General features: G+C 37.8%; 1 protein-coding gene across 1 annotated transcript; it reads left to right on the top strand.

Annotated features, from left to right (window-relative positions):
- Positions 1-27,856, top strand: LOC146456086 (uncharacterized). The gene is made up of 10 exons (XM_085093521.1): positions 1-66; positions 4,263-4,334; positions 4,882-4,953; positions 10,628-10,699; positions 12,054-12,128; positions 12,924-12,998; positions 13,660-13,853; positions 17,966-18,091; positions 19,845-21,458; positions 26,682-27,856. Exons 5-10 carry the CDS (start codon positions 12,058-12,060, stop codon positions 27,047-27,049), a joined length of 2,448 nt encoding a protein of 815 aa, XP_084949647.1. The 5' UTR covers positions 1-66; positions 4,263-4,334; positions 4,882-4,953; positions 10,628-10,699; positions 12,054-12,057; the 3' UTR covers positions 27,050-27,856.

Here is a 27,856-nt window from a genome sequence, read left to right as displayed (position 1 = left end):
AGACAAGAATAAAATTGAACACCTATCGGGAGATATATTTGCAGACCTAACAAATTTGGTTTTTCTGTAAGTGTTATTAACTATCTTGGTTGTTGGTATTTGTTCCTCTTTTAGCAATGATTTAACATGATACCCTTGCAATTCACCCTGGGTCCCATTATTTTAGTGCATTAAAATAGCCTTTATCATAATTTCATTTCCAGTAGGAGAAGTTCGTTGAGATTCCAGGCACCCCAAAGAGACCAATGTTAAAGATATATGTATATTTTTTGGAGTCATCTTGGAGAAGCTTTTTTTTTTCGTGAAATTTTCAAAGTTTAAGTGTTTCACGTCATAATGAGGGTTAAATCCCCGTTAGACCAGCTGTGATTTTACTTCGATAATCACCTTTGAGCGATAAAGTGGGCAAAGAGGATAAAACGTAGGCAAAATTCGTCGTCATTTGCTCCGATACTTCGTAGAAATCCCTACCAAAGCAGGAAAATCTGTGTGTATTCTATTTTCTGCCGCCAAGAAGGAAGATTCACGATGGTCTGAGATCGTGTTTCGCTTCCTCCCATGAATAGCTCGCGGTCTCAACCATCAAGACACTAAAGGACTACTGGCAGTCTCATTAGCAGTTTAATCCTCGGACGTACATGTAAACTCATACCCTCACCATATCACAAGAGGTGGGTGGTTGGAACTCCCCTATACGATACGATATATTAAGTAATTATATTACGATACGTTACGAAATATTCTTTAATAGATAGCCTGTTATTTCGTCTACAAGATGATGTTAATATTTTTGCATCGCGCAGAATGCCTATTGTTCTTGGGACATTTACTTACTGCAAGGCAAAAATTATAGATCTGTAAAAGAGCGGTGAAGCGTAAACTGAATGACTGTCATTGGTCCAAATTTACGCGCGCACTGCTCCGCAGGGAATACTGTTTAGCTCATCAACTTGTCGGAGCGGAGCTAAAAGACAAAGGCCTGATGAACTTATGCCCTTTCTATTGTTTTCTAATATCGCACCTTCGCACTGTGGCTGAATAAGTGCTTTAAACTAGTATTTTGACTTTCAGTAGTCTAAGATCGAGGGGTATTTTAAGACCGATTGATCAGCTTCACACTCTTACCTTCCGCTACGCCACGGCAAAAAAAAAAATCATTCGAACCTACAATAACTTGAATGCCGTCTGGTCGTGCGAAAATCTTGAGTTACTTATTATTAAATAAAGTTAGCGCGCGCGTGCCTTCGTATCCATTCTAGTGTTGTGAAAAAAAGAGAAGCGTTAACTAGAACATTCTGCTAAGAAACGTTAAAAGCTACAGGCTAATGATGGTACCAGTGTTACAGAACAACGCACTTCCAACACGCTTCCGAGCAGATTGCGCTAATCGGTAACCGAGAGACAGAATACTTGATTGTAGAATTGCAAACACTTTGCTGGGTTGCCCACAAACTTCTCTTCATTTCGAACTGCCTCGCCGTTTAGTTCGAAGTGAACCATAAGGCTGTTTTTGTTTACAAAAGGAGGTACAATATTGATTAACAGCGAGTGGATCGGGTTTTCGAACTAGCTCTGAAAAGAGCTCGCGATCGCTTACCTTTTCGCTTTCCTGGTTCATTGCGTGACAGGTTTTCAAATGAACCAGCTGTGCCAACATTAACACTTTTAAAATTCGCGGTAATCAGGGAATATTTAACAGTCAAGTGGTTTTGTTGAATAGGCTATTGTTAGTTTTGACATCCATTGTTATGCAGACCTGTGCTTATGACAATAGCTCTTCGACCCAAGACGCGCCATTTTGAAGCGCAACTGCAACAACTAGTTTTCAAACTCAAAAGGCGAATGGTTCCTGTTGACCTATTTTCAATATTGAAACGGGTTTTGTTTCAGAAAAAGATCCATCTTTTATTTGCCGTGCGTGAAAATTTGAAAGGCTGTTTGGATTGTCAGAAAATCGTTTCTGAAAACGGCCCCCATACAAAAAATGGTCTATTTTTGTTCATTTTTAAACGCAAAAAGCGAATCGTTAAACCTTCTATATCCACTTACTTTTCGGCCTAAATTAAAGATACAACCTTCTTCTTCAAAAAGCCGCGCGTGAAAGTTAAAGTTCTAACTCCAGGAAATCAGAAAAGTAAGTTTTATCAATCCTTGTGGGCTAATTTGGGCCCTTTCCTCTCTTATTCAGGCCATTCAATGGCACCCACGCATTCGAATTTGACGCTTCACTGGTTATGAATAATTAATGATGCCCAGGCATTCTGCGCGATGTGGATACCTATACAAGTGGCGCTGCTTGGGGCCAGTAAAGTCATCCAACATGGCGGACTTTTTTTTTTCTGATTTTTCACTTTTTTCTACTATAATTTTCGTTTTCTGCCAGAAAATTGAAAGTTTTACCCAGAAAATACACTTTTCGACGACAGCTTAGCATGCAAAAGATGGCTTAATACATCTTTGAGTTGCTTTACAACTACTTCCGGCTCAGAATATGGTTCTGACAGCTTATAATATTACATTTCAATGCATTAAAACCACACTTCAGTTGTCGTTTAATATATCCTGTATCTATCAGCCGATTTTCACCAAATTCGCAGCAAATTCGTCTCAGACAAAAACAAAAACTCTCTTCATAAAATAAAATAAAAACAAAAAACAGGGGGAACGAGTTGGCATAGTACACAATTACGACTATAGAAAACTTCGATGAGATACCACAGGAAGACGTGAAAACACGATCTTAACAACAACATATACTCCTCCTAATTCAAATACGCAACAAGGGAAATTTGTTGTAACAAGTCAGAAATTGCACCCAGATCTGTATGCAAATTATGTTATCAGTTCGGAATTTCTGAAGTTCAAGCTCATAGGTCGTTTCGCCAGGAAACAGGTGATGGCTGACAAACTTTACGGGATCTGACGCCCAGTTTTTTTTTAAAAAACAAATAGTACAATCATCCGCCAGGCATAAACGGTTTTAATGAAAATGCGGGTGAAATAGACGTCACTAACCTTATAATATCCAAAGTTAGAGCGATTTAGAACATGTGTTATAAATTAAATCTTGTTCTATAAAAGCACACAAACTTACTCAAGCAGTTTAAGGCCTGGGTTAAGGGCTTTTAAGAGGAAAAATGGTTTATTCGAGATAACGTTAACAAATTCAATGGCACTGAACTGAAATTTGGAAGATAAAAAGATCTTATCATTCTGAAAATTTCTAAGCGTAATAAGTAGTACTATAGATCACGTGACAAGTCACGTGATCGTTTTTGTGAAAAAAGCAAAGATTTGACAGGTAGGCGACGGTTTTAAGAGAAAATATCAAACAAAAACGCGTTTCTAATAAAGATTAAATATCTCCATCGCTTCACGTTTGGAATGATCGTTCATTGTACTCCAGAAAAAATTTATTAGGACAAAGGTCATTTTTTAGTCCACAATTCAACCTTTGATTGTTAATTTCTCCAATTTAAAAACTTAAGGACAATCATTGCAAACGTAGAAAGTTAAATATTTAAAATCTGCTTCGGAAACACTAATTCCGTTATCTATATAAAGAAAATTCGCCGCCACATCGCCGATTGACGAAATTTTCATTTTTTTGATCACGTGATGTGTCACGCGATCAAAATTATACGTTAAGGCAAAAAAAAACATCAAGTTTAATATTCAGGGAAAATTTCATCCTGTTCTAGGCAGACAAACCGAAGATATAGGGGATAATTCATAATTTCTGACCACCCTTCAAACCCAGGCCTTAAACTGCTTGAGTAAGAAAAAATTGAGCATAGTTGTTATCGTGGCGAAATTTGCAGCTGTAAAATCCTGGGTTAATTCAATATCAATTTGAACGTCGCAACTCTATTTTGTACAACTTCAAGTAGATTATAAAACCAACGTGCTGGCGCTCCGACTCTATCTCTCGACAAAGCTATTGAAATTGCAAGAAGCAATGAACTGTCGATAGCAAAACTGAAATCAATGAAGTCAAGCAGTGGAGTAGTTCATGGCATAATCAAAGGGCAACAGTACAAAAGGAATTCTTCGAACACACCTTCCAAGGAATGAACCCAGTCATGTGGCAAATGGGGCAACATTCATGCAAAGGATTCATGTCTAGCCATGGGGGGAACTTGCCCGAACACAATGGCCCATGATTGTTTATTATTGGTTATTGCAAATTGTTGAAAAATGTTTATAAGCCTAATAAAAAGTCCCTTGTGTTGTCTTGTTTTTGTTTGTTTCCATTTTTCCAGTAACTTGGCAGATAATAAACTCGTGAACATTACCGCTGGTCTTTTCTGGAATCAACAGTATCTACAATATTTGTGAGTAGCATCCTATGGTCTGTCATGTTTTTATTAGGATTGAGGTATAGCATGTCCATTGTTTTCATAGTTGAATTATGGATGTGTTTAGTTACGGCACTTTTTAGTCAATAACACGGAATCGAAACTTTAAACTTCATCTCCAATCCTTATTCCAAATCCTCCTTCGTCGTTGACCATATGTTAGGCTTGAACATCACTGATTGATTGACTGATTGAGTTATTGTTTGAATGATCGATTGATTGAACAGAAAAATTAAACACCATGTATGAGAAACTGAACGCTTGTTTGAAAAATATAATGTTGAGCAATTAAGAATGAAAAAAATCGAGTTACAACAATAATTGTCGGCAAATAGGTAGAACTGAATTTGTAACAAAAACTGTAGCGCTGCACAATTTTAACAGTTTTTTATTTGTTCATTCATTCATTCATTCATTCATTCATTCGTTCGTTCTTGCGTTCATTCACTCATTTACATATTTATTTATTTATTTGTTTATTTATTTATTGCATGTTTGCCTGTCTGCTTTTTGTTCTCAATAGAATTCTTCAAAATAACAGCATCCGCTTAATACCAGAGGAAGCTTTTGTTAACCTCACAAGCCTTAAATATTTGTAAGTATATTTAGAAAGGGTTGACAATTTGAACATTTCAAGGATAGCTGTAGTAAAGCTTTCATCAGGTATTTTAATCAGCTACTATAGCAATGCCAGCTAAAACTACTCGACTAGAAATAGAAATTCACGTATTTTCGACTACTTCCCTATTATTTCAACGCGTGCAACGTAAACTACATGGCAGAACCACCCAGGAATAAAATATGTAGGAACGGCTTTCAAGTTTACACATGTAACGAAATAAATCGAAATTTCCATATTAACACCCTGGATAACTTAAATTTTTGACCTGGCATTAACGCGATTAAAGAAATTAAGAAAGATGAAAAACAAAAATAAATAAACAAACAAACAAACAAAGATGAAACCAAAAAGAATGCGGCTTGGTTGCTAGAATTCGAAAAACGACATCGACCACTTCATTTGGTTTTCGCTGGCCTCGAGAACCGAAAGATTTGATTCAAAACCTAGAGCTTAATCTTCAGTGGATGAAATTCTGAACTTAGAAAAGACTTTTAACAGTTGGTTGAGAAGAAACCTTAAGCTTTATAGACAAAAAATAAACCTCTCTAATATAAACTAAATTCGATTTTGACACGACATTCCGGGAGAAAATATATTCCGTGTTAAGGGTTTTATCGCGATACAAACATTTTGTTGGAGAGAATAAAAGGATAAAGTACAAATCGTGCACTGATTGAAAGAGAAATTCTTACCTCAGTCAAACTGTAGCTATGGTAATATCCGTACGCGACATTTTTTCTCTGGGCGGGTAATTTGAATTTTTGGCTTTAATTTTTTCAACAACAAAAAAAGAAAATGCACCAATTTACAGTCTATAAAGTACTACCATTGACGAAATAGACCAGCTAGTAGGTTTAAACATTTTCAAAGCAAATTTATTGAAAACTTGTTACCGCCGCGAGATAAACAACATCATTAAAGCAGTGATGAATAAATCTCACAACCAGAAGTAAGAATAAAAAAAAGCAACCATACTAGTACCCAAAAACGAAGAAAGAGCATTGTTATCCTAGCTTAGATGCCGTAGAGATTTAAAAATTTGAAATAAACCAAGTCTGCCATTCGGCGCTTGCGCTAGCTACGAGAAGGAGATCAAATTGACAGACACAACCATGAAAGACAATGTAAAAGAGCTCTTGAAGCACTTTTTTCTAGATATAAGAGACCAGGAAAAAAAAACTTTCGTTGAAGAATATGAGCCTAATGTTGACAGCCTACAAAAAAGGCTTGAGAACGTATTTTCTGGAGAGACGAGCAGGTGAAAACTTTGACGTCATATATTGGCGATGGTACTAATTGAAAGAAAAAACTTTGAGCAAAGCGACAACATCTCAAAGCGTCTGAAAAGGGGAGCAGTCTAAATAAATCATATCCTTTTGCTTTGAAAATGCCATAATTTATTGGAATTTAAGCTCATTGTTGTTTACTGTGGCCGTTTTCACACTCAAGAAAAAGTCTTTTGAGCCTTACTGTGAATTTCTCTTTATCGAATTTATAATCACTATTTATCGCTTACCTTCAGGAAAAAAAGTTGCATCCACTTTATATAGTACATGTTCACCACAAAACAAATATTATTAGTGTTCCTTGAACAGTGCCACAAGCTTTGTAAACGTCGCATGTTCATTTACGGAATTAAAATGTTGATCTGTGCGCACCGAACCCATTTAAGTGCCTGCTGCCACGCTTACGTGACAGTTTTTGAGCCAATCAGAAACCTTCATTTCGAAACGACATTATCGCAAAATAAGGTCGCCTCAGCGCAATAACAGGATCCCCCAGGGTCGCGATAAATCGTTAGAACTTTCAAACGTAACGCTATCTAGAAGACCCGGGATGAGAGGGCGGGGTGCGGACTCTCCCTGCGGCAACTTTGAGCCTAAAATACTTTCTGAATGTTTGAACAAACGCCCTGGAACTTCAGGACTTTTTCAATAAATTTATTTGAGAAAAACGTGATGTGGTCTTTTAGCGTTCATTGTCTTTGAGGTTACCAATGCCACCAATTTTTAACAGGCATTTTTTTTCAGAAATAGAAAATCTCTTTTAAAAATGAAGAAAAATCGCTTTCCGTAAACTTTTATGTTTTTTTTTTTTAGCGCATATTAGTGTTCCTTTATTTTTTGTTTAATTTTCTTTCAATTTCGGCGCTGATATTTTAGGGGAAATTCAAAAATCCATGGTGGCGGATCTAAAATGGCCGCCATTTGATCATCACGACATGATTACCACGTGATATGACGTCATCATTTCGCGTTGCGGACCTCTCCCTGTCATAGCTTTTATACTTGTGAAGTATCCACCCCCCCCCCCCCACTCCCAGATGACAAAAAGAATCCATAATCCATAAAACTTCTCATTACTTCCCGTTCTAAATCAATTGAAGGGTTGCACAGTTGTTACTGTCACCAACAACAATTTTCCCGTGCTGTTATTCCGTTAGTGTATGTTTTTGTTGCAGTTTACGTAATACCGGTATTCACCGTCCATACTAGACGCTGTGAATAGTTGGAGATTTTGGGAAGTGTCTGGGGGCCGAATAGCATGAACAATGATGTGCGGGCAGGCGTAATCTACCCCCCCCCCCCTCCCCCCGTTGCGCGGAAATCGAGCTTCGCGCTAGTCTCCACTCGTCTGAAAAACGGGAAAAAATAAAAAAAATTAAAAATAAATAGTTGAACAGTAAAAAATAGCATCTGTTCTGCAGGCTACTCATGAATAATTTGGAATAACGAAAAGATTGTAATCAATTGTAAAACGTTTTCTTATAAAAGCTGGTTTGACACTATACCAGTCTCTTGGAATTTTGCAATTAAAAAGTCTCCTTTCCGATTTTTAGATAGTGAGAAAACAAAAGAAACTATTTCCACAGAAATGTATTAAACACTCTGTTAAAAGAAATCTTCGTACTGCCCACCGCTGATAAAAAGATCTTAAGATATGTTTTTTCTCACGAAACCATTCGTAAAGTGTACGAATTACCTTTCCAGATCAAAAATAACATTGCAATAATGATGTTCTAGTATATCAATATCAATAACATTCTCACCACCCAAGCAAGTCTGTTAAGGGCCTATTAAAGTATGCTTTGATACCTTTGCTAGGGAAAAATCAATTTGGTATAACTCTGCACGTGTATGTTTCAATTAGACCAAATTTGGGCAATACCCATGGGGGGCAAATATGGTCCAGTTCATGACGTCATCGGACCACGCCCAATGTGACGTGACCAGAAACAGAAAAATGCATTTTAAATAAATGGCTTAAACCTTTTTTTCCGCATTTTCTGTACAATAAGAATTCAAAAGCCGTTTTGAGAAAATTTAAGCATGCGTTTCGGTTTATAATGAAAATTAAAGAAATGAGAATGGAAATTGTGCTTCTTTGACCACTCTTTTGCGCATATTTTTTTTGTTTTTCATTTTGTCGCAAAACCCATGCTTGAATTCCGAGAAAATATGATGTTCTTTCAAATTGTTTTAAAACCCAGCAATTACAATTATCTCTCGAGGAGAAAAGTTCTTTTTTCGCGGCACCAGAAGTGGTGAGCGAATTTTCAACGGCCTGGTGCCTAAGCATTGTTGGCCAGGCTGCTCCACCGCTTGTCCCTTCCCAGTTAGCACCTTGGCCGCGCTTTGTTCGGTGTGAGTACGCAATAATTTTGCCAGTCTTCGCAACGCGGACGGTAGCTGAGCTGTTATTCGAATAGTGGCCGCGAGTCAGATAAAAGCCGTCGAACTGGATGTGCAATGATGACTTATCTCCACGTCGAACTGCTTCAGTTCTTGCTTCTTGCACGCTCCAGTCGGCGATCCTTTTTACGAACGGTGCAATCCATTCAATAATATGGATCCACTGAGTGGAACTGACGTGATCCAGACCGAGAGTCCCGATAATTTTGTGGTAATCTTTGAAATATTATAATTACCCATTGACAAGGAATGAAAGAGCAACGAGATTACGTCTTGCAGATCTTGGACGAGCTGTGGCTTTAACGACAGGAATGCTACTCTTCAAGTTAACTTCCCACATGGACTACACTCGAACTCGAACTCTTCAACTGTGTTTTGTTTTACCGAACAAAATTCGAATTCAGTGTCTTTTTCACAGTCACAGTGTTGTAGATAACTTAAATTACTGTTAACTAGGTTCTCAAGCGAGGTTGATGTTGTAAGGAGGAGTTGTTCATCACAAGTTTCGAGCTCACCATTATCAGTCAGGTTTTCTATCGAGTGGTTAGCATTTTTGATGTAAGAATGGAATTCTTGAGCTAGAGCTGCTTTCAAGGATAATTTACAAGCCTCCTTGCTCACCGTCTGCTGCTCCATGCTGTCTTAGGAGAGTGGTTGCAATTTAGTGGCCTCGATAGCTTCGTTTATTTGTGTTATATCTAAACAGTGGAGTTTCTCAGGTTCGGAAGGGAAGTCTACGGATTCAGGTTCACAGGGTCGCACAGTTTTATCGCGAAAGACGTCAGGGAGTTTCGGAGCGGTCAAAAAGTCCGCGGACACAGAGTTTTCTTTGAAGTTTGCAGGTGATGATAGCGCAATACTAATTTCAGTTTGTGTCTCCGCGTCTTTGAGATTTCGATTCCCAACCTGACACTAGAAGTCTTGTACTGTCACCTTTTCGAGATTTCCTCATCGACATGCATCATTCGCTGCGGCTTTCTGTTCAGTACGTCCTTACGTGGATGACATTTTCAAGCAAAACACTCAAGTTTCAAAAATAAAGGCACGACTCCGCGGCATGTTGTAACCGTAAAGCAGAAAATTAATCAATAAAAATGTAAACGAAAAGTTTTTCTTGTGTTTGTTGCAACGAAGTAAACAAAGAGGTACCGGCGACTTGAATCGGCGACAAGCCGGCGCCGAAAAAAGCGCGCGAAAAAATTTTGGCTGACCAGAAGTTAAATTGCACTTGTGTAGCAACCGTGTAGCTTAGCAACGAGATACTTTACTGGGCCCTTAAGAGCCAAAATTTGTGGCAACAATGCATGCAGTCAATGCTTAACTGACATTCACTCCTTACATCACATGTTCTAATAATACGCTGCTCCTATGCTATAGCCTTTTGAAAGACTTTCCAATGCTGTTCAGCCAATAAAACGGAACAATCCCAAACATTATCAAATATAATGATTGTATGGATTGTATGTGGATTTCTACAGCAGCCTACACAACGTAGAACTCTTATTTGACAGTTTTCTCACAGTATTACTACTTTCAAATATACCTTTCAATATTTGTTTTAATATGTATTTTTGACGTGTGTTTCGTTTTGTTTTGTTTTGTTTTCTAAGTTGTTGTTATTTGTTTTTGTCAATGTCGTCAATTTGTGCAAATTCAATCATTTAGTGACAAAAACTAAAAAACAAAGCATAGCTTGCAACTTAGGAACTTTGAAAGTGTATTAATGTTTGTAAACTATGGTTAATAGCATAAATATAAAATGCTGTAAAGTTTTGTACCTTGCATTAAAAATTATTTATACCAAAAAAAAAAACGTATATGATAAAATCAGCCCTATTGTGTTTCTAACAAATCTCAATCATAGATGTCACTTAAGTGTTATTCTCAAAGTGTTCCGGGCACTCGGTATTTAAGCTAGATGCCGACTTGTGCAACGATTTTTTTTCTTTCCGCAGATTGCTGTCAGATAATCCTATACAGGCCATTGGATCTCGGGCATTCGTTGTGCCTTACCGAGATCTTTCTATGTGAGTATATGTTGGAATATGTTGAAACGTCGTTAATTCCGTTAACATTGTCCACAATGAAAACATGTTCCCAATAGTTCTGGGCCCGTGATTACTCGTGATAGAAAGAAAGCTCTTCCCTCTTGTGCAATTTTCGTTGTTGGCGCGTGAGAGTCGGTTTCAATTGACCAGTAAGAGAACCTAATGTAATTTGAACTCGTGCAGCCTCCCACGGCGGTTTCCGTCAAAAGGGCCGAACGTAAGCGAAAATCAACGGCAACTGAATTTTCTTCCAATTCTCGTTATGTAAGATCCCAGTGTGATCAACATGAAAGGTGAATGTTATGGTTAAGTTATGGCGCTTATCGAAGAAGTGGATGAGAATTTTGATGCGAGAGCAATTTTTGAGAGAAGAAGGAAGCGAGTCTCTAGCATTCCTCGTTTTTCTGTATTTAAAAGTAAAAACGAAACGAAACTGCCGGCTTTAAACAGCAACAAATTTCTTCTAAATCACCAACAAGATACAAAGACAACCTGACGTTTATATACTGTGCCTGGGTTTTCTGTATTAACTGTATATATGCAAGTTTCCTAGATATCTCTGCTCATGGTTCAAAGAAAATGAGGCAATCAGTCATAACTAAATTTCACCCACTAATCCTACTTGTCCGGGGCGTCCAACGGTCCTTTTCGACAGTAGAAAGACTTTATCGCTCCAGAGGTTCGGCTCACATTGTAATAAAAAAAGGTTGTGTTTTTGATCGGAACAGACCTTTGGGATATGGAAAATTAATCGTTTTAGTCTTGAAAGGAAAAAAAAGATTCGTTCACAGTGCTGAATAAGGTAAAGTATCCCAACAGTTCGTGAATTCGGCGGAAGGAATTTGTTTTCCAAAAAAGAAATCTATTACATAAAAATTAGGCTATAGATTTAAAATGGGTTCACGTGTCATAAGGTACACAAATGTGTAAATGAATGCCTCAAAACAAAGTTAAGAGAAAATGAAAAACAGTAAACCACATTTCAAATATTTGCCGTTAATTATAATTTTCTCAAAAGGGGTTCCGTCGCCGTTCGACTGACTAGTTGTAATCACTCCTGCAAATTGTCTACTTTTATTTACAAACACAAGTTAGAAACAATTACTCTTTGTCTCGTTTTCTAAAGAATGCATTAGAGTGTTGGGATGATTAGGTGTCAACTTGAAAGCTTCAAGTTGATATATTCAATTATTTGTCCGAGATCAGTTATAAAAACAAAGTTTCAAAGGATGTCGAATTATAAGGTTTGTCATCACCCCATTACTCTTGTGAAAGATATTAAATAACATTTGATAAAAAGGCAAACAACACAATATCGTTTTCTTGTCGTTAGATACATGATAAGGACGGAGTTGGAATTAGTAAACTCTACATCTCTGATTGGGGCAGCTAATCTGGCTACTGAAATGTGAGTATCAAAATTCCTACTCCGCGTTTAAACGGTAGTTTTTTGATATCAAATAGTAAATAGTATACTCTTAATTAATAGATATTCCAGTTTGACACCGTGTTTTCTAGAGGATGTTTTTGAACTTTTATAACTTTTTAAATAAATTTACCTGGAAACAATTCGCTATGACAGGTCAGTTTTCACTTATTTTCATCTTGCAGTGTCAACTAAATTATGGCACGTATTATTTTTTCCAGAAAAAGGAGTCTTCCTGTTTTGAGTAACCTAAAGCAAAAATGTTTGCAGTACCCTGTCACTCAACACTTCCAAATTCCAATTCGACCTGGAAACAGTGGAGAGAAGAGCCACTCCGTGGAGTCCACAGAAATTCCTATTTATTTATTTTATTTTTATTTACTTAAAAAAAAAAAGAAAGAAAACCAAATGGCCTCCATTTGGACACATATCTTCATTGCACTCCTCAAAGGAAACATCTTTGACGTACCATCTTTCTCTCGGGTGCTAATGTCAAAGCCTTGATAGTCCATACGAGCCTCCTACCCCCAACCCCTTCCGAGCAGAATATGTAAAAAAAATAATAATAATAAAAAATAAATAAATAAATAATAATAATAATAATAATAATAATAATAATAATAATAATAATAATAATGATAATAATAATAATAATAATAATAATAATAATAAAATAAATAAGCTCGGGTAAATGACGTAATGTTTTTTTTTTCAGTTTAATTTCATGATTCAATGAACCCGTTGAAAAGCAAATAGCTATGTATGTACCTTTTGCAGAACTGGGAAAAATGGGAAAATAGGTACCATGAAATTCACCCATGCAAATGGAATAGCGCGCTGCAAAATCCAGCTGTAAGTGTTAAACTGATTATTTTCTGAATATATTATTGAACAATTAATTCTCAGCTTCATCGATTTCATATATCTTATTCGATGGTTTTACATATAATACGCGCGGATATTTTGCAAGTTGCGTAGTATTTTTCAGAGCCCCGAAGGGGTGAGGAAAAATACAAGCAATGAGCAAAATTTCCGCGAGTATTATATGTAAAACCATCGAATAAGAGATTTATTATTCCACTACGAAAAGATTTTGTTATTTTTGCTTCTCTGTTTTGGTAACAGTTTTCAAATACACCCGGCATTAACTGTCCATCGGTATATGGCGCGTACGAATGACGTAAACAACACAGAAAGCCAGTTAAATGTCTTTAATTTGATTGGATAGAATGAAAAGATAAATTAAAAGTGATTGGCATGCTAAAAACTTGTTTTCGAGCTTGCAACGTGTCAAAAACTATTCTTCGTCCAGTCCGGCCATTGTTGCTCCTTTTTTCTGCCTTTTCCGTCCGTATTCGCTCTGTTGTAAACCGGTCAAACCGGGACACTACAGTGTATTACGGTCTCATATTTTGCGCGTTCTCTTGACCTTATTTGGTGAAATGACATAATGGTGGAATAATAAAGCTAAGTATTCTATTATTTGTTTCCTTTTGTTGCGGTTTGTTTGAAGTGGCCTGGGGGAAGGCGATTCAGAAGATATCAACCTTTCTCAAGTGCGGCGTCCAACAGCTAAGGAGAGCATGAAACAGGCTTTTGTGGCTGCTGGGTTTGGAGATACATCACTTGGAGAATACAGACTCCTTCCATGCCCATCCGGCACCTTTTTAAAGCTCGGCATTCGTACCTGCCAGGAGTGCCCAGCAGGTGAGTCTCTTCAAGTGTCTATCTTGTATAGAAGATCTTTTTAAAATCACTGTTAAGTCTTTTAACAATGTTGTTTCCTAAGAAGAGCTTATCATAAATGACCACCACTGCATTAAAGCTGGCAAACAACTGATTTATTATAACGAAGACTTCGACAAACATATATGATAAAAATTAGCGATGAGGAAATCGACGTTTCGGCGACTTTTTAGTCGTCATATATATTACGCTTTCCTTGTATCTTCTCGTCTTTAAACAATTGATTGATTTAAAATCAAAAATGCTGATTCATGAATCTTTCATTCATTCATTCATTCATTCATTCATTCATTCATTCATTCATTCATTCATTCATTCATTCATTCATTCATTCATTCATTCATTCATTCATTCATTCCTTCCTTCCTTCCTTCCTTCCTTCGTTTGTTCGTTCGTTCGTTCGTTCGTTCGTTCGTTCATTCATTCATTCATTCATTCATTCATTCATTTGTTCGATATACGCTGCTGTTTTGACTATTTAAATATGGCATCTTTTGCTGGTTGTTCATGAGTATTCCGACCTTAGACGTTTGCCCACTCCCTCGAATAATCTGTGTCTGTGTTATGGCACGTGCCATAAAGGCGCTCAGCAGAACAACCTGATCATAGGATACTGATCTAGGCAAGGTGGACATACGGTTTACAGGAAAAAAATTGGGCATTTTGGAAGGGGTGTCGGGAATGTGACACATTGTCTTATTACGTATGGTTTAAAACATTTTCACTTAGCTCGGAAGGCAAATGGGGCATGGATTCCTCGGAAAAGTGATGAAAATTAAAACAACAACAACAACAACTCTGTTGAACAGCATGAATTTTCAAGGTCATTTCCTTGGCACAATTCGACCTACCTACTCAGAATAAAAATAAACAAATAAATAACTAAATAAGTAAATAGAGAGATAAATAGAGTTGAATTCCAGTTTATCAAGATTTCAGGACACAAAAGATAAATGTTAATAAAAACTAACCTTGACAGAGTGAAATGTTTATTCAAAGCGATCCAGGAAAATACATTAGAAGAATTGTTAAGATTGATATCTTTTTAAGCTTAGGCTTCAAAATTTGGTACTTAGAGAGGGCCATTTGGATGGACCAATCAGCTAGGAAAACGTGACCGATTGAGGTCATGACATGGGTTCTACAAGTAACCGATAAAAATTGCCCATAGAGTAAAAATTGCCTATAGAGTAAAAATTGACTATAGAGTAGACTTCCGCTATCTCCAACAAACAAGGGAAACATTTTTTTGTTCCACACATACAAGTTTGAGATAGCCAGTTGTAACTTTACTGTAAGCCCTAGCATCCCCAGAAAATGGTTTTATTTTCACGACAGGGGGTGTTTACGTAATATGTCAAAAACGAGGGCGAGTGCTTTATCACGGGTTCCAAATACCGAGAAACAGATGAAAGCACGAGGCCGCAGGCCGAGTGCTTTCATCTGTTTCGAGGTATTTGGAACCCGTGATAAAGCACGAAGCCCGAGTTTTTGACATGTCTTCTCAAATGAAACAATAAGAAATTAATCTCATTAAAATGCAAATGTTTGATCTCAGATGAAAAACATGTTTCATCTCAGATGAAAACCTGGTGGTGTTTCATCTGGTGTTTCATTGGGGTATCAAGATTCATCCACCTGACCGAAATGGAGGTCATTTATTGGCTTTTGACTGCATGAATAATTAATGAGTTTGAGAATGTACTTTCTAAATCTCTCAATTTCCCCCAAAAAGGCATTTTCACTTATCTCCATGAAAAGGAAAGGAACATTCGTTTGTATTTTTGGATGGAATAAGAAACCGAGACAGTACGAGCGCTTCCAGAAAGGAAGTTAGAATTTTCATGTCCGCACTTGATAAAAACAAAATAGTGGATTATTTACAGAGATGATTTGATCATAGAATCATGCTCAATAGGGTATCATAGTTTGCCGCCAAACACAGAAAATTAAAAGCATTGTGCCGTTTGGACTGTCAAATTTATACTTGGTACACTGACAACCTGATATAAAACCACAAAGGATTAAGGTTTCCTGTTCTTTACTAAAGACATACCTTGCAATGTGTTATATATGACTCATTGGATAGATGTATTTTTTTAAACCAAAAAAGATGTTTTAAAATGTACAGTTCTATCATAACGTTAATGAAAGCTTCTTCCAGTGATGCTCAATTTTTATTGAAATTGAATCTGCAAAATAATGAATGCTGTCCTGGAAAAACTTCATCTTAAAGGGACAGTATCACGCTATAATTATCAACACACTGAAAATAAAAAAAAACGCTATTCCGTCGATAGCAGCCAAGATATAACGACCAAATTAAATTAAAAGAATAGTAGAATGCCAAGAAACTATCATCTGGAAGACGACCAAAATAAAGATGGGTTCAAATTTGAAAACGTGAGGCCAACCTTTTCCAATAATTTTCGCTGTCGTAACACGTTAAAAATCGGTTGTACTATATTTTAGTTCAACCTTTGCGTCAATTGTTTTCAATTAGCGATTTAGAAATTAACTGTAAGACAGTGTTTAAAGTTTAAATTTAGTGAATTTTTGGCCGAAATCATGATATCTCCCATGAAGCTGCCCCTTTAATTTATCTAGTGTGCTTCACAAATCACATTCTTGACTCCAGCATGTTATCTTTAGAGGACAAAACTTAACGCGCGCAAGCGTTATTTTTTTTCGTTACACATTGAAGTGAATTTACTTCTCAATGCATTAAAGTCAAATATTAAGAAAAAGAAAAAGGTCTTTTACGCCGCAAAATTGTAATAACATCGACGCAAACTGTAATAAAGTATTCAACGCAAAATGTAAGAACTTTTCTGACGCATAATGTAATAACGCAAAATGTAATAACTCACGAATGACGTGTATAGTATTTCGAAATCAGTATCATGATTCAGTGTATATTCACCTATGCATAAATTGAATAACAGGAGTACAGGTTTTATTCTTTACTCTTAAAAGTTTCAGATCGGGGGACTGGTGTTTTCTTACCGTATCTACTTATTGTGGCGCTTAACAATGTGACTTTTAGGTGCTACGCTCCTTTAAAACAGTCACTTTTGGAAACGTGAATGCATAACAGACATAAAGAGACTCAGTTAAAAAACTCTGTAGATCGGACTCGGGCACAGCGAAACGTCTCTTTACGGACACCTCTTGATGCGGACACCTCTCTTTTACGGACAGTTCACTTGGTCTCTGAGAGACCGAAATTCATCTAAGGCCTACTTCTCTAAAATTGGCACCTCTATGATACGGACACTAATTCATGTTCCCGCGGTGTCCGTTTTTAAGAGGTTTGACTGTAGTTATATGAGGATGAAACCCCCTTCGTAATCTATCACCCTAGAGTTAATGTTCATGTGCTTCGAATAAGTGACCGCGTTGTTATTGAGGGCTGAGGTGCTTTTTGGAGGGCGGCACCTATTTTTCGAGTGCCACAAGAACGTGTATAATATACGATAGAAATTTTGACCATGTCGAGAGTCCCTGCAAAATGCAATATTAACGCAAAATGTAATATAGTTTTCAACGCAAAATTTAAGAACTCTTCTTTTGAATAAGCGTAGCACCAAAAAGTCACATTTTTAAACGCCACCATAAGTAGATACCGTAAGAAAACACCAATCCTCCGATCTGAAACTTTTAAGAGTTGAGAATAAAACCTGCATGTACACCTGTTATTCAATTTATGCATAGGTGAACGTACACTGAATCATGATACTGATTTCAAAATTACATTCACGTCATTCGTGAGTTATTACATTTTGCGTTATTACATTGTGCGTCAGAAACGTTCTTACATTTTGCGTTGAATACTTTATTACAGTTTGCGTCGATGTTATTACATTTTGTGTTAGTATAACATTTTGCGGCGTAACAGAGTCCTTTAAATTGCGTTGATTGGTTATACAAAAATGACATGGAAGCTCAATAACTATGGTGAGCTGCTCGTTTATCGCGTACCACTTGTGTGACACTCCTACTATTTCCCTGCTTACCCTAGAAAGCATGGTTAAGGTTTTTAGGTTTTGAATATTTTTTGTTTAACATTTTAGGAGGTCATTATTCGGACACTGAAGCCTTTGTCAGTGAAAGTTGTTTACGATGCCCTAACGGAACTTTTGTGTCTGAGAACGATGCGCCTGGGAAGAACGCCAGCGATTGCAAAGCCTGTCCTCAAGGTAATACCATTATCTTGCTAAAATATCCAGAGTGTTTAAAGGAGTTAAATATCTACAGCGAAACACAAGGCATGTAGTAACCTAACCCAGTCTAAGATTCCAAGCCCTGGAGAGGTTTTGGGGCATCGTCCCTTCTTTCACTTGTCCCGACGCATGGATGGAAAAGCAAACGTGTCGCTGCAGAGTTTACACATCCCTGGCCAAGAGACTCAAACGTTGGCGCTTCCTTTTCTTTCGTTTTTTCCGCTAAACAAACGAACAATTGTCCTTACGGGTAAAGATTGAAACGATTTGCAAGCATGGGAAACTTTCAACAACAACAAATTAAAAAAACAAACCAACTGGAAACAACAAAGTAGTGCATATGAGTACACTAGTTATGTAAGGGTTATTGGCCTGGAACGAGGGGATATCTGATATATTCCCCTTGCGCCCGAGGGCACGCCACGAGGGAAATATATCACAAATCCCCGAGAGACAGGTCAATAACATGCTTATTTTTTCTGTTGGTGAGGTTTCCTTAATAGAAACAAAGACCTTAAATAGTTAAATGCTTATTTTATAACAGGTCGAAGTCTAATACACAACACTTTTTGATGACAGTTGTAGGCAGTGAGATTTCGGCTCTGAAGATGTTTTTCTCAACTGTTTTTTGAACTTTGGATTATTCACACAACAATATGTATAAACAATTGCTTTTGTCTGCTGGTATACGTGGTAAACACTGCATTCAGTACACTACACGTAGTTGAGCGGCTGTTGTTAAATTTTGGAAATAGTGTGCAGTCAGCTATCGTTCCGTGTGGAAACAACGATAAGCGGTTGTGAAGATGAAGTCTTTTTAACCAAAAACTTCCTACACTGTCTTTGCTGAGCGGATTAGTGACCGTAATCCTGCAAATGTAAAGAAAGCTAACAGTGGCACAGTACGAGTATGGAATGATTGGCCTGTTATTAAATTAATAGTAGTAGTAGTAGTAGTAGTAGTAGTAGTAGTAGTAGTAGTAGTAGTAGTAGTAGTAGTAGTAGTAGTAGTAAAAGTTATGTTCTTCATTTTTTCTTTAATAGTAAACGATTAAGCACTCGTTGAAATTTTTGAGAACACTGAATAAGGGGAATAAGTCGAGCGGTATATGACGAGGGAGGGGGGAGATATATATTTCCCCCTCGTCCGTTGTTATCAGTTATTGTTTCCAACCCCACCCTCCCCTTTTACAACCAAAGCCGCACCCAGCTTTTCAGACAGTTAGTAATTGACAGGGGCTATTGCATATATTCAACTGAAAAGAACAAAGGAAACCGAGCCAACCGAAAAATAAGAAATATTAATTTATACTGCGCTAAATAATTCACCTAATATTTTTGAAAATTCAAGGTGGCTCCTAAACCCCTCCTATAACATTTTTTTTGAGTGAGTTTGCAAGAAGGTGCGTATTGGCATGCTGGTTAGAATTCCATAGTAAAACGTTGGGATCATACAGCTCGTTTTTGTGTCATGCTAACCTAAGCTAAAACAAGGGATGTTTTTAACGGCTATATTTTTGTTATTGTTGCTTATTAAGTCGAACAATTATGACTATGTTGGCACCATTTACTGATAAAGAATAGCAGTACTTATCGATCAAATTATAACTGAAGAGAAAAGCTGCAAACCGTTATGAGCGACCTCAAAATCACAAACAGACATAGAAGCAAAAAGCTATACATGCATAGATAAGGAGATTAAAAACTACACTTTATTTTTCGTTAACAGGAACTGATTCTAGCTCTTTTGCTGGATTTCGAGCTTGCAAATGCCTGCAGTCGTTTTATCGGACAGATCTGTTTGGGGAATGCAAACCATGTGCTGCTGATGGTTTAGAATGCGCTGATGACTTCGCAACTTTAAAGTCTGGTTTCTGGTGGTACTGGGAAAATGAGACACACAAACATCTCTATAGAGAATTCACAAGCAATGTCCTTAATGTTACCGCTGAAGTTAATGCACACATGAATGGCTCGCTACCCAATCGGTCTTTAACTAAGTACCCACACGCTGTACCGAAACCTCATAGATGTCCTCGCCAAGAATCTTGTACTGGAGGTATAGATTCTAACTGCAGCACTGGATACAAAGGTCCGTTGTGTGAAGTTTGCAGTGATGGCTACTACAAGCAATTTAAAAGCTGCGAACTGTGCCCAACAAAAAAATGGATGATCGGGCAGCTTTCTATCTCAGCCGCAGTCATTATCATAATAATCGCTATCCTGGTATGGTCAAGCAAAAAGAAAAGCAAAAAGAATGTCGGGCGTTCTTCAGTGGACATTGTTCTTGGGCGGCTCAAAATCGTTATTGGTTTTTACCAAGTAACGTTTGGACTGCTTGAAGCATTTGCATACATTGAATGGCCCCAATCTCTTGCCCTCATCGGAACATATTCCCAGGCTTTGCAGTTAAACGTGTTCCAGATTGCGCCTGTTCACTGTCTCTTCCCAGAATTGAAAATTGATGCATTTGGAGATCTTTTTTCCATACTCACGCTAAACGCTTTAGTTATCATCCTGTCGATCTGTATTTACGGAATCAGAGAGTTATACCTCAGATTGCGTTCCACCTTGGATGACCAACAGAAAGCCCTGAAAATGTCTCAGACGAAAGAGTTTATCTACAGAAACGCGTTTTTCATCCTGTATGTTACCTACCTCAGCACGTGTTTGAAAACAGCAGCCGTACTGCCTCTCGCTTGTCGCACGCTTTGCAGTGATGATGAAAAGGATGATTGTACCAGATATTTAAAGGCGGACTTTGGCATAAACTGTAATAGTTCAAGATACAATCGTTTAGTCATCGTCGGATACGTTGCCGTCGGTTACGTGCTTTTCCTGCCAGCAGCTTCATTCCTCACTCTCCTCTTGAGTCAACGAAGGGCGCTGCAAACTATCCGAAACGACGACGAAGGTGCCGGTGAAAGTTGCGACGACGACAATGAAGCAAAAAGGGCTGAATTGCTTACGGGATTACGATTCCTGTTTGAAAACTACAGGCCTTCTGCATGGTACTGGGAACTTGTTGATACAGTGCGCAAGGTTATCCTGACATCTGGTTTAATCCTAATCGGAAGTGAGAGCAGGTCCTATGCAGGAATCGCTTCCATCATGTCAGGTATCTATGCAATTGGCTTTGCCGTCAAAAAACCAGTGGTAGATCCGTTCGAGAACAGGTTAATGCTAACATCTTTAGTGGTTACTTTCGTCAACTTGGGAATAGGAGCCGTGAGTAAGATTCCCAGCGAAAACATCCCTTCATCTGTGGATCATTCCGTGGATAAAATCATGTTCGAGTTACTGGTAGTTGGAGCAAATGCTTCAGTGATCCTCCTTCTAAGTGGTAAGTGCCTTTTTGTAAGTCATCTTTTTATCCAATTCAGCCTGGAAAGAGAGGGTGGGGAGACTGATCTAGAATCAGCCCGTGACGTTTAAAGTACAAACGCAAACACCACCAAACTTGCTGACTTTTCCTAAGATGTATCAGCTTACAATCTGGTATAACAGTAATTTTATCAAGTGGCTTGCTGTTACCATGCCGACAAGATATTGATAGCATGGTCACCCATTATGCTTTGCACTCCTCGACAGGGAAATCTACCGTTCTCTCTGATATAAAAATTCAAGGTTTTTTTGTTTTTGTTTATTTATTTATTTATTTATTTATTTATTTGTTTAATTTTTACACGGTGGAATGAAATTCTGCTGTATCTTGCCTTATACAACACGTTCTGGATTTAATTCACAACTACACACTTTTAATTTACCAATGGTTTTATTTCATGGATTCATTCATCATTGGAACATTCTCTTGGATATCCGTGTGTAGACACGATGGCCCGTTGCTAGGCAACTTTCCTCCGCGACGCTGTTCTAGTCATGTGATGTGTTTGTTTCTAAAATGGCATCCGTGATAATAATTTATGTAGATATATTCGCCTGACGTTGTTCCAGGCCAATATTCTCATTGTTCGTTTGTCATTTGAATTTACATAAATTATAACTCTTTCTCTGCGTGAAAATCTAACGGGGAGGGGCTCAAGGCTGTTGTGTCTCCCGAGTATCCCCTAGCCAGGGTAGGGACATGGCAGAACACAGGCCAAGGCACAAAAAGAACAACTGGGTTGGCTAAGCTGGTGGCTTTTGATCTGCTTAGCTTCGAACCTATGGCTTTCCCGATCTCCTTCAAGTACGAATCAATCAGTGGATCACACATTTCCAATTTGTTTCCGATCACCTCCTCTAAAAGCGAATCCATGTTTGTCATACCGTAATTCGGCTTGTTCTTTGCGCTCCTCACCGACTTAATCCAACTTCTTTCAATGGAGAACTTCATTTCGATTATTGACGTATTCCAAAATGTTGCTCCTCTCTCGGTAGCTGTGGAACGTCCCCTTAAGTCAAACAAAGAACTTTCGTTCTTGTCAGCCGCTTTGTCATTGTTGTATGTTTTGGTGGTACACATCGCTGCGATTGACGAGCCCGCACAAGTGGGAGAAAAATACCAGCAACAGGCCATCGTGTGAGGAAATGATATTTCTTAGTTTGTAGGGCTTTTCAAACCTATTCGCTGACATTTTACTCCATTAAGCGTGTTCGAAGTCCCGGTAGTCTGCCGGCGGACTACATACAGCCCGCTAGGTCGTGTATTATTTTATTGACTTTATTCTTGACGGTACATTGTGAAGATTTACGTTTGCAATCGACCTCATTTGTGTCAAATTTTACCCTAAAAGGGCGTAAATAAAATCCGGAACATGGAACATTCCGGAACATTCCGGAGCATTGAATAGAACGAAATAACTAAAGGGAAAAAATAGAAAGGATATATGAATACTGAAAAAGAGAGAAAAATTATAAAATACATAAAATAAATCAGCTTAACTAGAATAAAAAGTCAAATTGTCGTACCAACTAACACAACAGCTTGCAACAAAATCTAACAGCCTGAATGATACTAATTGGACGAACCAAGGGAGGTTTCCTGCCCTATCTCTACACAGATGTCAACAATAACAATAGTTAAAACTATCACGAGCTGAAACGAGCCAAACCAAACCCAGCTGAAATGGCCTATATGGCATCAAAAACACCATCGTTAAACACACAGAATAAGAGGTCATATTCAAAATGAGGAGATTTTCAAATATTAAACATACGATTGATGAATAAAAGGCTCTATCAAATCCGTCTTAACCAGATACAAAAACACAGGTATAGCACAGGCCTTGATAAAACCAATTTTACTTTAAAAGACATACACGTGCAAACTCAATCTTTATTTACATAATGTAAGCGGATCAGTATCTTCAAGAGAAACAATCTTTTTATACAGATATTTTTTCTTTTATTGTAGTTAAGCTGATTTATGTTATGTTTGTTTTTTTTTTCATAACTAAGCTTTTCAAAGTTTTTTCTATTTTTTTGTTAATTTATTTCGTTCTATTTCATGTTCCGGGATGTTCTGAGATGTTCCGGAATATCCCATGTTCCAGATTTTAAAGAAACTCCAAATAAAACCCATTTAACACCGATTTTATTGATATGCGACCCTCGAATAAAAACTCCCGCGAGCATTTGGCCATTCGCTTCCGTCAATCATGCGCTCCTAATATGGTGTTATAGGAATGCCGCTCTTGTATTCAAAAATATGGCGGCCACTTTGTAGCCTGTTCGTTCGACATGGTTGCTTCTTCTTCTTCAAGTTTACGTTGGCGACTGGTGTTTTGCTCGTGCAAGAGTTGAGCGCGATCGCTATAGCAAGACTTCTGAAAGTGGGGTTGACATTTGTGAAGAAAATTCGGAAAAATACAGAAATACCTCCACGGTTGATTTCACAGCCCGGACGGGAAAAGCAAGCCAAATGGACGGTAGGTGAAAAAAGAATCGCATAAATCAGCATAAATAAACGAGCATGCAGTAGATGACATTGATCACCTTTTATCATTTACAGCACATGACGTATTGTTTATAAGGAGAGTAATTGAGCAATATCCAGGAGTGTACGAAGATGAAAATATACAGGGATGGCTCAGTTCAGTACGCAAGAGGAAAGACAGTCAGAGCGGTGGCTTTTAATCAATCGATGCTCAACCCCTGCACGAGCAAATACACCACTCGCTAACGTAAACGTGAAGATTAAGAAGCAACCATGTCAAACGAACAGGCAACAAATTGGCGGCCATATTTTTGAAAACAAGAGCGGCATTCATATAACACCATATAAGGAGCGCAGGATTGACGGAAGTAAATCGCCAAATGTTCGCGGGATTTTTTATTCGAGGGTCGCGTATCAATGAAATCGGTGGTAAAAGGTTTTAGTTTATGGCGTCATGGCTTGTTGTGTAACGGGATGTAAATTGTTATTGTCTTATCCTGTACAAATTCGGTCATGCAATTTATTCAACCGAACGTTGTATTTATGCGTACTCCTCGATGCCATTTCTTCATGTGGTCTACGGCCATGGAAAACTAGGATACCCAGTAAAACATGGTTTTAAGTATTCGATATTCATACAAATATTGAATAATATAAAATATTCCATAAATATTTGCATCGTGTCATGTATCGAGGGTTGAGAACACAAATACCATACTAATGCAAGTTCTACTGTTGATCTTTCTCGCACGTTGATGGCAAATTTAGACCGTAAAACAACATTAAAGCCGTGGTTGACTAGGATCCATTAAGGTGGCTTACTACAGGTGTTGCACTACGCGAGTGTAATATGCGCGTTCTCCCAACACAAAAGCAACACACGCGTGCAAAGTGATGCGAGCTCGCGACCACGCAAGCAAAAATAACAAAATGGCGGCTCGCGGAAAAAACAATTTTACCATATACCGAGTAGGTTCCAGAAGTGTGCTAAGTAGCTAAATTATGTTTGGGCTTGAAAACTGATAAAACGAGCTTTCTAATGGTTGCTGGTCCTTAACAGCCTTGAAGCCTTTACAGAGCTGCGGAAAATCCCTGAACACGAAGGTAGCATGCGCTCACCAGTTGGAGCGCGTGCGCACGCTGCAACCCGGGTTTTCCCAGAAACAAGCATGCGCAATGGCTTTCCTACCGTAGATTGCGAAAACCATTTTTTCTCGCTAAATTTCTACAAATCTAGCCGTACAACCTACATTCAAATATTTGCTATATTTTAGGAAGTTTCAAATAAGTCAAAATTTCAAAATTTTGTCATTTGCCAAATTTCTACCTGACAGAGGTTCGTGCTCTTACCTGCAACTACGTATTTTTGCCCACTTTTCAAATCCTGAAATTTTAGAGTAGGGTTACCGTAGTACGGCCAGATTTAGAGCCAGACAACTCTAACAAGTGTAATTCCCAGGCCCCCACTTAAGACTATTTTACACTTTTTGAGCATGACAAATTTTATTTCTGATTCAAAAGTATCTCAATTGTATTTATTGTGCTAAAAAATCCTAAACAACTCCTGCTAGCGTTCTTCTTAAGTTTGATTCAAGGCCGTCTTTTACCTTAGAAAACTGTAGTAAGCCACCTTAAGTCTGTTCAGTCTAGTCCTTCTAATTTCGTGTGCCTAACTATAAATACAGCAAATACAGTTTCTCTTTCTTATCCTTACGGATGCATACTATCTCTTCTTTGAAACAAACGATATATGTGCAAAGACGGCATTCTGTTAAGCCATTTCTCATTAGCTGATCCGACAGCGCCGGGTATCATCCGAACATTTATAAATAACTTTCAAGTGATTCCAATCTCTTCTGAGACTTTACGAACACTGTATAGCATCATCTAACGATCACAAGACCTCTAGACAAAACTGAGGAGCTACAAGTCATCATCGTTAGCCTCTTATTCCCCATGTATTAGCTACACTGTAACTGGGTAGTATTTTCCCAATAAAAATCTACAATGGCTATACTCAAACAAAGGTTAGGCATCTCAAACAGGTAACATTTGATGAATGTTTCATAGCTATCAGCTAAAAAGAATAAACTTTGCCACTTCTCAGCGGACAGTTCAAATTTTGGCCAATCCTCAGTTACTGTGTTTTCAAAAAGTAACACAAATTTCCCTGGGACATGATGTCTCTAAGGAATAGGCCTTTTGCAACAGTTGATCACGTGACCAAAAATTGGCAAACTTGCCAATAGCTGCAGCTATATGAATTACAGAAATGCAAAGAGCATGGTTTTTTTTTAGCTACATTGTAGAACATCAATTTTCAGGCCCCAGTTGTTCAAAGGCCGGATAGCTTTATCCGCTGGATAAGGCACTATTCAGTGTCTAAACTATACTTCACGTTAAATGTTGAACAAGGTTTTAGTACACTCCCAAACTTAACTGTGGTTGGAGTGTGCATGTTCGCTTGTACAAGAAGAAATACTGAAATATTTGCACAGATTAAAACTGTCGGATAGTGCCTTATCCACAGGATAAAGTTATCCGGCCTTTGAACAACTGGAGCCAGACCAATAACCTTTAAGGCTGAGATTTCAGGACGATTTGAATGTTGGAAAAATTGTGAGGTTTTGTATGGAAGCGAGAACGGCCATTACAATTTAAGTAATTTAGTTTATTTTGTCTTTTCAGTCCAGTACATTATCTACATTTATCGTTACGCCAAAGAATGGCGCAAAAATCCAAAATGGTCCCTATCTTGTTGCCTCGCCCTGTTGTTACCTTTGAATGAACTTCAGGGCGAAATTCGAGGATTGGCTGGGACTAACGTTCTTAAGCAACAACTTCAGACAGGTAGAATTGACATGCCGTCCATGACAACCGCCATAAAAGACAGCGGCGTGGTCAACTTCACCCTCGAAGAAGAGGAAGAATCAACTGAGAGTCCTTCAAAGAAAGAAGACGAAGAACGGCCCGGCAACGTCGAATCCCACACTGATGTGACCGTCGTTACTATTCACACCGCTAAACCAACAAAATCATACGATACTAAACTCTGAGCAAATGATACGCAATCAACGTTGTAACTGCTTTGTTGTGGTGGTGATTGTGCTTGCTTTTTGTTTGTTCGTTATTTTTATTTTGTTTTCTTTTACTTTTTTATGTTCTTTTCTATTCACTTGCGCAAAAAGAAACGCAGCCTTCAGTTTTTAAATATAATTTATAGGATAGAAGTGTGAAACGTGATCCAGGCGTCACTCCACTCTGAAATAATTGTATGATTTAAGTACGTAGAAAGAGCGGGGTCTAGATTACATTGCCAACGCTGTTACAAAAAATCAATCCGAGAGACATAGATACCTATTAACTGCTGCTGTTCTGAATTACGAGTTAGTGAGTGAAGTCCAAGTGAAATAATTTCAATAATCAATTAAGTGAATCATAATTATTTCTAACTAGTACAATTATGATTACTGATCCATTAGTTTATGAGTAGACAGAAATTAAGCTATGATCCAACAGGATGAATGACTTTAATAGTAGCGAATCCCAATAAATAACAAAGGGAAATGCAAACATTAGGGGATAATAAATATACCTTCTCTGTGGCATGCTAATTAGTGAGTTATGGGATGCTACCTTCCATAAGAGTAAATCGCCAGAAAAATGGCTCATAACAAGAAAGATTTAGTAGATAACATAAAAGAAAATATTTAGTAGATAACATAAAAAGAAATGGTTTAGTAGCTAGGGAAGATTTAGTAGATAACATAAAATAAAAAAGATTTGGTAGATTACATAAAAGAAAGGATTTATTAGATAACATAAAAACAAAAGATTTAGTAGATATCATTAAAAGAAAAGAT

The sequence above is a fragment of the Pavona decussata genome, unplaced genomic scaffold (assembly GCF_977016875.1).
Source record: "Pavona decussata unplaced genomic scaffold, jaPavDecu1.1 SCAFFOLD_261, whole genome shotgun sequence".
Taxonomy (NCBI): Eukaryota; Metazoa; Cnidaria; class Anthozoa; order Scleractinia; family Agariciidae; genus Pavona; species Pavona decussata.
Note: the sequence above shows the minus strand (reverse complement) of the source record. Positions and strands in the feature narration are given on the sequence as shown.

What these genes read in the sequence shown, in the direction of transcription:
- LOC146456086 (XM_085093521.1), top strand. Translation starts at nt 12,058, where the DNA reads ATGATAAGGACGGAGTTGGAATTAGTAAACTCTACATCTCTGATTGGG. An exon ending in CTGCCAGGAGTGCCCAGCAG is followed by an intron (nt 13,854 to 17,965) that starts GTGAGTCTCTTC and finishes TTAACATTTTAG; the next exon opens with GAGGTCATTATTCGGACACT. An exon ending in TTGCAAAGCCTGTCCTCAAG is followed by an intron (nt 18,092 to 19,844) that starts GTAATACCATTA and finishes TTTCGTTAACAG; the next exon opens with GAACTGATTCTAGCTCTTTT.